The 13,528-nt window shown below is 39.5% G+C and overlaps 1 protein-coding gene across 1 annotated transcript in view; it reads left to right on the top strand.

Moving 5' to 3' along the window:
- COL6A3 (collagen type VI alpha 3 chain) overlaps positions 1–13,528 on the top strand; it is a 170,408-nt gene that overhangs the window by 41,498 nt on the left and 115,382 nt on the right. The window contains exon 2 of the mRNA XM_073553278.1: positions 9,083–9,208. Within this exon, the coding sequence (XP_073409379.1) occupies positions 9,121–9,208 (88 nt within the window). The 5' untranslated portion in view covers positions 9,083–9,120. The remainder of the gene's footprint in view (positions 1–9,082; positions 9,209–13,528) is intronic.

Genomic DNA, 13,528 nt, shown 5'->3' on the forward strand with positions numbered 1-13,528 from the left:
GAGCAAAAATCCCAGAACCACGCGGGGGGACCTAGTGAATGAACTGCAGAGAGCTGGGACCAATGTAACAAGGTCTACCATAAGTAACACACTACGCCACCATGGACTCAGATCCTGCAGTGCCAGACGTGTCCCACTGCTTAAGCCTGTACATGTCCGGGCCCGTCTGAAGTTTGCTAGAGAGCATTTGGATGATCCAGAGGAGTTTTGGGAGAATGTCCTATGGTCTGATGAAACCAAACTGGAACTGTTTGGTAGAAACACAACTTGTCGTGTTTGGAGGAAAAAGAATACTGAGTTGCATCCATCAAACACCATACCTACTGTAAAGCATGGTGGTGGAAACATCATGCTTTGGGGCTGTTTCTCTGCAAAGGGGCCAGGACGACTGATCCGGGTACATGAAAGAATGAATGGGGCCATGTATCGTGAGATTTTGAGTGCAAACCTCCTTCCATCAGCAAGGGCATTGAAGATGAAACGTGGCTGGGTCTTTCAACATGACAATGATCCAAAGCACACTGCCAGGGCAACGAAGGAGTGGCTTCGTAAGAAGCATTTCAAGGTCCTGGAGTGGCCTAGCCAGTCTCCAGATCTCAACCCTATAGAAAACCTTTGGAGGGAGTTGAAAGTCCGTGTTGCCAAGCGAAAAGCAAAAAACATCACTGCTCTAGAGGAGATCTGCATGGAGGAATGGGCCAACATACCAACAACAGTGTGTGGCAACCTTGTGAAGACTTACAGAAAACGTTTGACCTCTGTCATTGCCAACAAAGGATATATCACAAAGTATTGAGATGAAATTTTGTTTCTGACCAAATACTTATTTTCCACCATAATATGCAAATAAAATGAAAAAAACAGACAATGTGATTTTCTGGATTTTTTTTTCTCAGTTTGTCTCCCATAGTTGAGGTCTACCTATGATGTAAATTACAGACGCCTCTCATCTTTTTAAGTGGTGGAACTTGCACTATTGCTGACTGACTAAATACTTTTTTCCCCACTGTATATTTTAGATGGTAAACTTGAAGAGATATTCTATGCAGGAAAAAAAGGGAATTAAAAGGAAACATTTCAAAATGAATTTTTTATTGAGGTCCTAGGTCAAAAAAATATAAATCTCTTGACTTTCTGTTCAAGGAGGTCTATGTAAGGTGGAGTGTTTTGGAGATGCATTTTGTGGCAAATACCATGCAATGATTCCATCTCTCTACAGGTAAATTCTACAAAATAATATATTTTACCCAATACTCAATATATAATACCCCCAAAACAATCGGGGAATTTTATATAAAGTTTTTACCAGTATTGGTAAAATGAAAACCTGCAATTTTAAATAACAAAGCCTGCAAAAATTGCAATTGTACTCTGCATGCAAAAAGTAAAAAAAATGCGAAGATGTCTTTGGAATGAATCTAACAAATTAACAATGCGGAAATAGAGAAAATACCATACATTTCTGGTGAAAATCTATGCTTGCTACTTTAAATACAGCCAAAGATGTATTAACTTGATTAAAAAGTACTCAGCACTTAACAAATTTGGTGTTTTTTAATCCAGTGAGGTATGGCTTAAGACTAGGAGGTGAAACTCTAGGCTTAGTAAAATTGGGCCAATGATTCAGTGAGGATCAAGTTCAAGTCGAATTTCCTGAAATTTGAGGTTTCAAAAAAAATGTAAACATTTTGAGTTGTGATTCTTAGTTTGCAAAAAGACCCAAACTTGCCCAGACCATATCCCACACTGCCGAAGCATTAGAGAGTGGTTTATTATAATTTTGCGTTGTCTCGTGGGCCTCTTCATAATATCCTGAAGTTATGACATCTTACAGATAACAGTTGTGGTCAGTACCTGGGCCATCACAGATCAGCAGTAATCAGTGGAGCACATTTTTATGGCAGTCATTTTCCATCTCCAAATTCACTGGGTAAATCTCTCCTATAGAGTGTAAACTCCTATGATCAGCAAGGTCCTCTCTCTTTCTCTTGTAGAGTGTAAGCTCCTATGGTCATTGGGGCTGTCTCTCTCTCATTTATAGTGTAAGCTCTATAGTCAGCAAGGTCCTTTCTTTTTTTCTCTTTCCCGTAGCGTGTACGTTCTTATGGTCAGCGGGGTCCTCTCTTCTGTTGAGCGTAAGCTCTTATAATTGGCAAGGTCCTCTCTCTCACCGGTAGAGTATATGTTCTTATGATCAGCTGGGTCCTCTCTTCTGTAGAGAATAAGCTATTATGGTCAGTGGTGTCCTTTCTTTCTCTTTCCTGTAGAATTTAAGCTCTTATGGTCAGCGGGGTTCTCGCTCTCTTTCTCCTGTAGGGTGTAATATCTTTTGGTGAGCGGGGTCTTCTCCCCTGTAGAGTGTAATACTTATTTTCAGCAGTGTCTTCTCTTTAGGCCCCGTCACACACAGCGAGATCGCTAGCGAGATCGCTAGCGAGATCGCTGATTTTGTGATGCAACAGTGATCTCGCCAGCGATATCGCTGTGTGTGACATGCATCAGCGACCGGCCCCCCCGCCGGGTATCGCTAATCGTGCAGGAGTGTCCTGGGCCATTTTTTGATCGTTCGTCTCCTGCTGGCCAGCGAGCATCGCGGCGTGTGGCAGCAGGAGACCAACGACCAGCGAGCTCCCAGCGCTGTAAGCAGATGCTGGGAACTGATATCCAAGGTAGACAGCAGGTAAGTAAGCGCGCATGTCACTTAGTTACCCGCTGTGTACCCTGGATGCCAGCGTGCTCACACTGGGAGCTAGTATCCAAGGTACACAGCAGGTAACTAAGTGATGCTCGCGCTTAGTTACCCGATATTTACCTTGGATACCAGCGTCCTTGCTGGTCCTGATCGCTGGTGAGTCTGCCTGTTTGACAGCTCACCAGCGATCCTGACAAGGTCGTATCATTGTCGGGATCACTGGTGCATCGTTCAGTGTGGCGGCACCCTTTCTCTCTCCTGTAGAGTGTAAGCTTTCAAGGTCAGCAGGGTCGTTTCTCCTGTAGAGTGTAATTCTTATGGTCAGAGGAGTCTTCTTTTTCTCTCTCCTGTAGAGTGTAAGCTCTTATGGTCAGCGGGGTCTTCTCTCCTGTAGAATGTAAGCTCTTAGGGTCAGCGGGGCTTTTTCTCCTGTAGAATTTAAGCTTTTATGGTCAATGGGTCCTCTGTTGATCTCTCTCTCTCGTCTTTGGAATGTAAGCTCTTATGATCAAACAGGGATCTATCTCTTCTTCATGTGTGTTTTTTGATCAATTACATGCTTTACAATTCTGAGATTCATGAAAATTTATCAGCTGCAAATTAAATTTTGGGGGTAAAATTGTTGAAATCGAATTTCTATACATCCGCTTATCTCTAGTTACGGAGCTCTCCTATTTAATGCCATGGACTACACCTGACTATGAAAATCTAGATTTTTCACTCATGGACCACACCCTAATTTACTAGGCAGTAGCCTGAACACATAAAAGCTTCTCAGCCAACAGGTTGTCTGAATAATTATTTATTGTGCAGACTGAAAAACGCCCAAATTAATAATTACAAAAAAAACCTGAGTTTCCCTTTAAAAGTTTAAAACTATGTATGAACATCTAAGATATTTATTTAATGCAACTCTCAAAAAATATTTTATATCGGCAATTAAACCTCTATTCATACAATGGGTCCTTTGCCATTCAATAAAAGGCAGGATGTAAGTCTGGAGTCAAAAATTCCATATGTAATGTATTACTGCATAATTTAGTTCATACTTGGCTCTTTGCAGTCACTTTACAGGGACATTCCTGGGCAGACAGTTAACGTATGCTTTTAATGACACATACCAGCCATTAATTGTATTTTCCAAAGGTTGTAAATTAGACTTCTATATGGAAAACAGTTCTACTGTCCCAACAATATGAAGATTTTTTTCTAATTTGAGACGTGTGAAAGGTTTGCGTTGGCAGATGAGTAGGCGGAGGTAATGTCACTTCCTGGCATGGAGGCAAGGAACAAAGCAAAGTGACCTGCCAGAGCCATGGCAGTCATGATAAAATAGATTTTCTATTGCATTTTTGTCACTGTGGCGCTGTCAAGTTCATGTCAGGATCACCTTCACTAATCAGCTGAACTGGACTTGCATGGAAATGAGAAGATGAGATCTTCATGTCACGTCTTCCATTTCTACTGGGTTTATATTATAGGATTCCAGTTTTCAAGTAATGGCAAAAAATACACTGTGAGTGGGTAAAGTGTAAGATTTGCAAGTAGTAAAGATGGCAACATGAAAGATGGGGGCTACAATGAAATGAGACAATATATTTCTTTATTTGGCAGCTTTTCCTTATCTTCTATAGATATCACAACTGTAACCAATTTGTCTACAAGGCTAGGCAGTGTGATCAATGATGAACGCCCTTTTAGTCCGGTCCTCCTATACTGGACAATAGGGTATATCGGCCTCTTAACCTGTGGCCTAAATTTAAATGGCTCCCTGGCCAGGACCTCACCATACAGCATGTCCACATTCCGATCCTCCCCGTGTCCTCCTTACACACAACCACCTCCTCCTATGTTACACTTGATGGGTCATAAACCGAACATGCAAACACAACTCTGATTGGTGGATGGCACAAGGCAGACACAACAAGGCAGAAGTACATAGGCATATACACTGAACACTATAGATGGGCTACTTTCTCGACAGGAAGAACACTTTCACACACAAGAAAGGTTTTCTGTAGTTAACCTGGAAAATAATTGGAATAACCATTGTTGTCTTGGTTGCGTTTCGTAAATGTTAGGTTCATAATTTTGTCTTAAGGAATAATGTTTCTCCTTGTGGAGAGTGACATGCCTGGCATACCAGTGTAAGGAGGCTTGTAAGACATGCAATGCTCCTCTGTGAAATTAAATATGCAAATTGCCTATTCAGCGAGGTGGTCTTAATTCAGATTGTTCTGTAGTGAATGTACAACATCCATGCCTGACCTTACTGGAACCTAATTATTTAGTGCAGATTTATGCAGATTTTCACTATAGAAGTCAAAACGGAAAATTTATGGGAATAGCAGGAGAGTATATATATATATATTTTTAATTTGAGTCCCTTCATCTCTTTGAACGGATTCCAATGACTGTAATTTGTAATTGCAAATTTTCAGGTTTCTAAGAAAAATGTAAAACTTTACAATAAACTAAACAAGAACAACTTGTATAGCTAAACACAGTCAATATAACACGTGAGTTCTCCAAATTCCCTTTAATGACTTCTGTAGTCTCATAATCATTCACCTCCTTCATAACAGACTTTAGATCTTCGTAAAGAATCTTTGGCTGTTTTGACCAGCTACAAAAGTGGTGCACAGCCAGACCCTTGCTCCTGGTAGCATTCTTGAGGAATCTTACCAATTCCTAATGGGCAGTGGGCTCCAGTTCACTAAAATTCTAGGGCTGTCAAGTGAGCATTGCAAAAGGTTTAAGAGAAGAGGTCACTGTCCTGCGCAAGCAAAGAAAAGGATGCAAAATGATAGGGAGGCATTAAATGGTCCTAGAAATTCAGCAGGAAGTAAATTTCTCAAATTCAGAGATAAAGAGACACTGACTACCAGTATGTGGCAAAAAGACAAAGTTAGCAGATTCCTGAAGAGGCCGGTGTTCAAAACACCCTTGAGGGACTACAAAAGACCTTGGATGACAACAGGTGCTGAGGATTCAGTCTGCACACTAAGGCGCATACTAAGGCTGTGTGCACACGCTGCGGATTTTGCTGCGGTTCCGCAGCGGTTTTGGCCGCTGCGGACCCGCAGCAGTTTTTGCTGCGGTGTACAGTACTATGATTCCCTATGGGAATCAAAAACCGCAGTGCAGACGGTGCGGAATTTTCCGCGCGGATTATCTGCGGTTTTCAATCCGCAGAAAGAATTGACATGTCAATTCTTTCTGCGGATTCTCCTGCGGTTTGCCATCTCCTCCATTGAGGAGATGAAAAAGCGCAGGGCAAAACCGCAGAGCAATCCGCAGGTAAAACCGCAGGTCTTTTGACCTGCGGTTTCACCTGCGGATTTTACAAAATCTGCGCGGATGAATCCGCACATAATCCGCAGCGTGTGCACACAGCCTAAGCGTTGAAAGTCTCCTTGCCCAAACTCCAAGACATACACCTCTACTGACCCAAAAATCTAAGAATAATCGTAGTGGTCGTTACATAAACCGCCCCCAAAAATGGTGAAGTGATGGCCATGGTCCATGAGGAATTGTCTAAGCTTAGAAACGAGGGACAGAAACTGGTTTGTGACAATTCATCACAATTTCTGCAGGTCATATCATCCAAAGTGGCTGTACTAAGCACTAAAGATGCTCGTCTTGAAGAGAGTGAATAATTCTGAGACTTCAGTATCATTAAAAGTGTCATTTTGTGATAAATTTGGATAAACCACCCGTTACATTAATTGTGTTGAGAGATTGGCATTGTTCTTGCTTGATTGGTTCATTGCAAACAGCAGAAAGTTTGTAAGTTTTGGTAATAAACCTAAATTGCAGGTTTAGTAATCCTCAGACCGCTATGAAATGCTTGTAATGAAAACCAGCAGTTTATGACTTTTTTATACATAGGAATACATTTTAGCATGTGTTAGGCATCAACAAAATTTTCAAAAATCTTCATCCTCTGTGTTTTCTGGAACCCTCCTGTGGTCACCCGCTGAGTGAGCATGTGGCAGAAACACAGCCGAAAGAAATGAGCAGCCTAAATAACTCATGTCAGCAATCAGACCTTTACCGGATGCTCTTACCTTTCAAAGTAGGATGGATAGAACAGTGTATGGATGAGTAATGTTTGTGTTACTGTTAGGTACAATAAATGCAAAGTTTTTTATGAGGTTAAGGAGGTTTAATACTGACATTAATGGCCTATCCGTAGGCTGATTAGCTGTAATCTGCTCCAGCAGCGACCAGAACTAAGAGATGTATGGGGTAGAACACAGCATCCCGATACATTTTTTAGTGGCCCCCCCTGCTGAGATCTGCTGCTGTTTATCTACCATTCAAGTCAAGTGATTGCACTGCATTACTCGGCAGGGGTTGCCGTGCTCCTTCCCGTACGTTGCTTCGTTTCGGACACTCCAAAGCAGTTCTCAGCTGATAATGGGCTACCACATGTTGTATTACCCCGATTACATATCGATGGCCAATCCTATTAATAAGCCATCATATCCGAATTTTATGGAGCAGTACAAGCCAACGAAGACTGTTCCGATAATGTTTTTGCACAATGTTTTACTGTATTCTGTATCGAAGTTTATTGTAAAAACATGTAAATCTATTCTTACATTTCATAAAGGGTTTGTCCAGTCTTATACCTGCCATATTCCCAAATAAGGCTCTAAATGTCTAACAGATGTAGTTCTTCTTGCTCAGACCTGCTTATTCCTTTAAAATCGGGTCTCATTGAACTCTTAACGGATGAATGGATGCAAAATATTAATAATAAATGAGTCCACCTGAAGCATCTGGAATGCTAAGTAATACAATTCTCATTTTAATATTAGGCAAAGAGACTTTAAAAAAATAATTCTAAAATGGATTTTTAAAATAAGTACACCAGCCTCATCAGGTCTAAGAGCGCAAATTAATAATGTATGTAGTGTGGATTGTCTAATCTGGCAATTACGTAGAGATAACCGGATTAGTTGGCTAAACTCTGTTCCACAGTCCAGGTTAGTGCCCTCAGTCCATGGACAGGAGCTGTGCAAATTTCCTGAGCTTCTGGTGGCTCCTTGGGGCTGCACCTAATGCTCCAGCAACAAATTCATAGTGGCGTGCTGTGCAAAGGTGGTTTTTCACCACGCTGGCTATTCAAAAGCCGAGACTTGGAGCCCAGGGTTTGGGGGCCAAGGAAATTTGCGCAGCTCCTGTCCACGTACAGAGAGCACTGACCTGGACGGTGGACTGGGGTGGCGCAAAGTGATCTGCTCATCTCTACAGTTAAGGCAATTAATGCAAGAGACCTAACCAGTAATGGCAAATTTAGGGTCTTGCGTAAATTACTGAATAAGTTTATATATTTCACCAGCCCAATTGGGATTTTATTGTTTCTTTCTATTGATTGCCACGTGTAACATAAAAAATAATATCATATCCCATTCGGAATCCATTTCCATTTATTACAGAAATTTCTGTGGTTTTCTTAACCATTGGAGTAAATACGGTAATTTCCTAAACATTCAATTTTCTTTCAGCTCCCGGCTTCTACTTTTTTTTTATATATTTTAGACACAAACCTCAATGTTGTTCTAACTTCAAACTATCATCTTAAAACAATTTTTAAAGGGAACCTGTCACCTGTTTTGGCCACTATAAGATGCGGCCACTGCCTTTCAGGGCTTATCTACAACATTCTATAATGCTGTAGATAAGCCCCCAGTCCAACCTGCAGGATAAGAAAAATACATTTTATTATTCTCACCTGGGGGGAGGGCGGTCCGATGCGGTTCAGTTCGTTAGGTGTCGCAGGTCCGGGTCCGGCACCTCCCATCTTCTTGCAACACTGCCCTCCTGCTTGCTTCTTTTGTCCCCGGCATCACACTCCTGCACAGGCGTACTTATCTGCCCTGCTGAGGGCTGAGCAAAGTACTGCAGTGCATAGGTGCTAGGAAAGGTCAGAGAGGCCCAGCGCCTGCGAAGTGTAGTACTTTGCTCAGCAGGGCAGATAAGTACACCTGTGCAGGAGCGCAATGCTGGGGAGGAATGAAGCAAGCAGGAGGGCAGCATTGCAAGAAGATGGGAGCCATCGAACCCAGACTGCGACACCCATTAGACCGGACCGCTCTCTCCCCGGGTGAGTATAATAAAACTTATTTTTCAGGTATGATCGGAGGCTTATCTACAGCATTTTAGAATGCTGTAGATAAGCCCTGAAAGGCAGCGGCCGTATCTTATAGCGACCAAAACAGGTGACAGGTGCACCTTAAAGTAAAGAGATTAGTACTAATAGCTATATGCAGTTCTTGTCGAAATGGGTTTTCAATTCATAGGGAAAATATATAGTTAATAAAACAAAATGATTGCAATTCTTTTCATGTATTTGTATTATTCTTCTTGTTTTTCATACAGTTTGATAATCTGGTGCTTACAGACCTTACATTGGCAAGATGAACGAGCATCGGGTTATGCCGTTGTTGGCTGCTTTGTGTCTCGTGCTCTCAGGGATCCACAAGCTGGATGCACAACAGCCAGAAGGTAGGTGGAAATCCGATTGGTCAAGTGGAAGAAAAGGCTGAGTTTACACTTAAGAAAACTGTGCACTGTATTAAATATATTATAGAAACACATATTAGAAAAGTATACAGATTATAATAAAAGAATCATGATATCATTGCCATCCAAGAAACGTTTCAACTATACCCTTTTACTCTATTTTGTAAAATAGTATAGTCTACAGGTAAGTGACAGATTTGGTTTTTTTTTACCTAAATGGTTCTAAAATTTTAGTTTATAGGGAAAACTTTGATTTGTGATCACCCATTAAATTTGCAGAGTTTACAATTCTAGAAGCCAATCAATCAAAGGTTTTTAATGGAACCCTATTACAAAAATGTATTTTAGGCCAAAATTCATGACTTTTCTTTAAAAAAAAGAACAAAAAGGCGTTCATATCTTTTAAATCTAAAATCTCCTCTCCACAATTAATGTTAATCATAGCATATTTTCTTGTGACAGATATTTCCCTTTAGAGTTAGTTCTATTAATCTTTCCAGGGGTTAAAACATTTTTTTAAATGACATCATCTCAGCTGCAGGGGGTAACACGGATTCATTAAGTGACATCTTCTAGGCTACATGGTTTCACAGATATTTCTCAGCCAGTTACCACCCACTTTAAATAATGTTCTTGGAACATACAATCTTGAAGGCCCCAAGATTAGATGACAAGTCTCAAGGTCGTGATTGATGCAGCTTGTACTCATTTGACCTCTTAATGAGTTTATATTTCCATGATGCTACACTTCTTTGTAAACTTTACACTCAATTGCCATGGAAATTATACAATTCATGAGGACACCTATTGAAGTATCACATAGTCAACATTGTGTTTCACTCACATAAGACGTGCTATCTGATCACATCAGAAGCATGCTCACCATGTAGAGCGCACTGACGTCTAATGATCATCGAAAGGCTGGACTTCCTACCATACCATATAGATTATACTCTGCTTTGTTATATATTATATATATTGAATATTTTGTACTATTTGGTTATTTTTCCTAATTTAAAAGAAAATAGAAGCGTTGAAAGTTCCATACTAAAAACTTCTTTATTTAGTCATCAAATAGCTGTAAAATCCATTGGAAATTTTGGTAAAAACACAACATCAATGCGTATCTTCTGCATAACATGTTCTTAATAATGACCTTAAATAAGCATGCATTGTGCATCGGAAATACATTGGAGTTTTGTTTAATCACTGTTTTCTGATAAATTTGACAGCTATTTAATAACTAAATAAAGCAGATTTTAATATTGGGCATTCTACAGTTCTCTTTTCACTTGGAGGCTTATCAGAGTATGGCTGGCGCACTTTTTCCTTGCACCCAGATAAATATTAAGGTCTCTGATAAAATCCCTTTTATATTTGCTAGTTTTCACAATGCATTAGAATAAGACCAAAGTGAAAGCCAGCCACTCGAAAGTGTTTACATGTTGCTGTCGATGTATTTTATACAGTGATGACTCTACATATCTTCTCCGAAGACCAACCCGAGGCACCTAACCTTCACCTAATCCTACAAAATTACTTACTACACACATTAATTACATTTTTATCTACCAAAACACAGTCAGGGATGAAAGCAGAAGTAGAGCCAAGATAAAGCTACAAGAGACTTCTGAAAGTCCCAAAAATTGCATTAAAACGTGAACCAAGGGTTAACAACGTCTTATCGGTAAGACTGTAAAGTCTGAGGTCAAGTAAAGAAAACATACACTGCTATCCTAGTACCAATCCCTACAGAACAAACATTTCCATTATTAACAGTACTAGTTATGTGTACATTGGCTACTTGAAAAAATGACCACAAAAAATGGCTGCATTAAGAAAAATATTTAGTGTTTGGTGTGTCACAGGGGAGGAGGGGCTTGGATCATGTCCAGTCATCACTGGTATTGTCATAAATGCCTTAACATGATTCTGCATTACTTGTTTGAATAATTGCTTTCCAGATCTACCTCTGACATTAATTGACTAATTTAAAGAGACCATAAAATATTGAAAATCCAATAGCAAGTTAAATTAAGCAGTAGGATATTACAATACCAATACTTCTAATTTGCAGAAACACTCAGGCTGTGATGTATGCAGCAAAAGATAGACTCTCTTTTGCTGCATGCATCTCTAATTTTCTAATCTTTACCCATAATGGGTAAATTGGGTGTGTTTCAGCAAAAGTCACCCACCTTTCATTTATTCAATATTGCAGTAATTAGTAATTACAATTAGATATATTTACAGTATATGTTGTTATGAAGTGTGAGACTTTGCAAAAATATCATAGGGATCTTATAAAAAGACAAGCATACCAGCTTTGCGATACTATAGTCTAACAGTCGGGTAGTTGCCATCAGATCCTTCATGATGTGTAATGTTGGAGAATAATGCCATCACTACTTAATAGCTTTAGGTCTCAGCTGGCATTGATCACCATCACTTTTCTAAAAAGAGCACTGAAGGACAACATTTAATTAGTCGGCTGACTAGAAGGTTGAGTCCATTTTTCACTAATGCAAATTCTATAATTTATGCCACTAAAAGGTGTGAGGGACCTTTCCTACAGATGGTGTGCATGCCATCTTTCCAGTGCAATTGAACCAAATAAGTAGAGTAAGAGTAACTACCTTGCTGCATGGGTATATTTTTTTCTAAATGGAGAAAAAAAAACTTCAATGATTATATTACGTAAAACCAAATTCTGTAGAAAGTACATAAATTACGGTAAATTGACAAGGTCTCTGTTATTTTAGATAACCAACGCTTTGTCAAACTCCAATATTATGGTTTGGCAGCTCCTATCCAAACGGAATGCAGAACGCTGATTTTAAATGTTGCGGTTGTGTAAAGAAATGTTATTTTGTGCAGTGGTTGTGAGGGATATGTTACAATTCATCTGGATGCATTTTACTTTTTGGTATTTCCTCATTTTCAATGCATGAGTTGTACCGGTTGTGTCTCCAGCACCATTTACCATTTTCATATACTATACATACCATCCACATATATTTATTGACATTTATTTATTTTTTTGTATTGATATATTTATATTTGTTCACATACATTTATATGTGACACGTCAATAGGTAATTTACTAATCCCAAAATATATAGAGTCACTGTCTCAAAGAATCTCAACTTTTACTGTTCTTGTGCAGTTGGGTTTTTACGATAATTCTTTATGCCAGTTCCTGATAGATAAAGCCCACTAAAACTAGATATTTTTACAATTCTGGCCACTGTAAGGTTTTTGCACTAGTCCTGAATGGTCCTGACTACATGAGCAAATTTTCGGTCCAAGTGCGATCCGACAAAGCATCAGATTGCACTTAGACCAATGTTAATCTATGGGGCCGTGCACATGTCCATTAATTGGATCACACTCGGCCATACAAGTCAATGAGTCCGTGGAAAACATCAGACTGCACTAGGATGACATATGAGTGCAGTCTGATTTCCACAGACTGAGAGAATGGAGAAGATGGAGAAATACTTTTTTCCATCTTCTCCTCATCCGAGAAAATTGGATCACGTTTTGCTCCTACTCTGATCAGAGTGTGATTGGCATTATCGGCAAGATTCTCTAGGATAAGAGAAAATACAGTTGTGTGACCCTAGCCTTAAACCGAGCTGTAAGACGGCACTGCTTTCATCTACATTCATCTGAATGTTTCTAAATTTGTGCCCAAAAGTTAAAAAAGCACCATCTTGTAAAAACACCATCTGAGTTTCTGCAGTAGCCAATATAATACAGAGAAACTCGCAGGACTTTTTAATAGAAGAGACTGCTGCAGTTTATCTCATAATCTATACGGATTTCCCAATTCAGAGTCTACCCATTATTATAAGATTTAGGCGGGATGACTCAGATAAACCTCTGCCTCCAAGCTTAAATTAAGAAAACATCTGCAGACTTTACCATTGTTTTATATCTTTGCGAGTAAATTCAGTCATCATAACCCACAATTTGGCATAAAAGACTTTGGAGTATATAAGTGAGCATGGAAGAAGTTGTATTGTGCCACTAAGGATGAGTGCTAAACCCTTTAGTCTGCATTTACAGTTTACTCTTTGAGCTCAACTACATATTCCAAAAATTCTCTACAAACCTACATATGATTATTATAGCATATCCCTGTGTATATATATATATATATATATATATATATATATATATATACACAATATATACAGTATATACTGTATTTATAGTATTATGAGACACACCTTTTTCCCCCAAATTTGGGGGGGAATGGGGGTGCATCTTATAATGCACATATACCTTACCAGCCGC

Source organism: Dendrobates tinctorius, unplaced genomic scaffold, assembly GCF_039654945.1.
Source record: "Dendrobates tinctorius isolate UK_male_01 unplaced genomic scaffold, ASM3965494v1 ptg000199l, whole genome shotgun sequence".
NCBI lineage: Eukaryota > Metazoa > Chordata > Amphibia > Anura > Dendrobatidae > Dendrobates > Dendrobates tinctorius.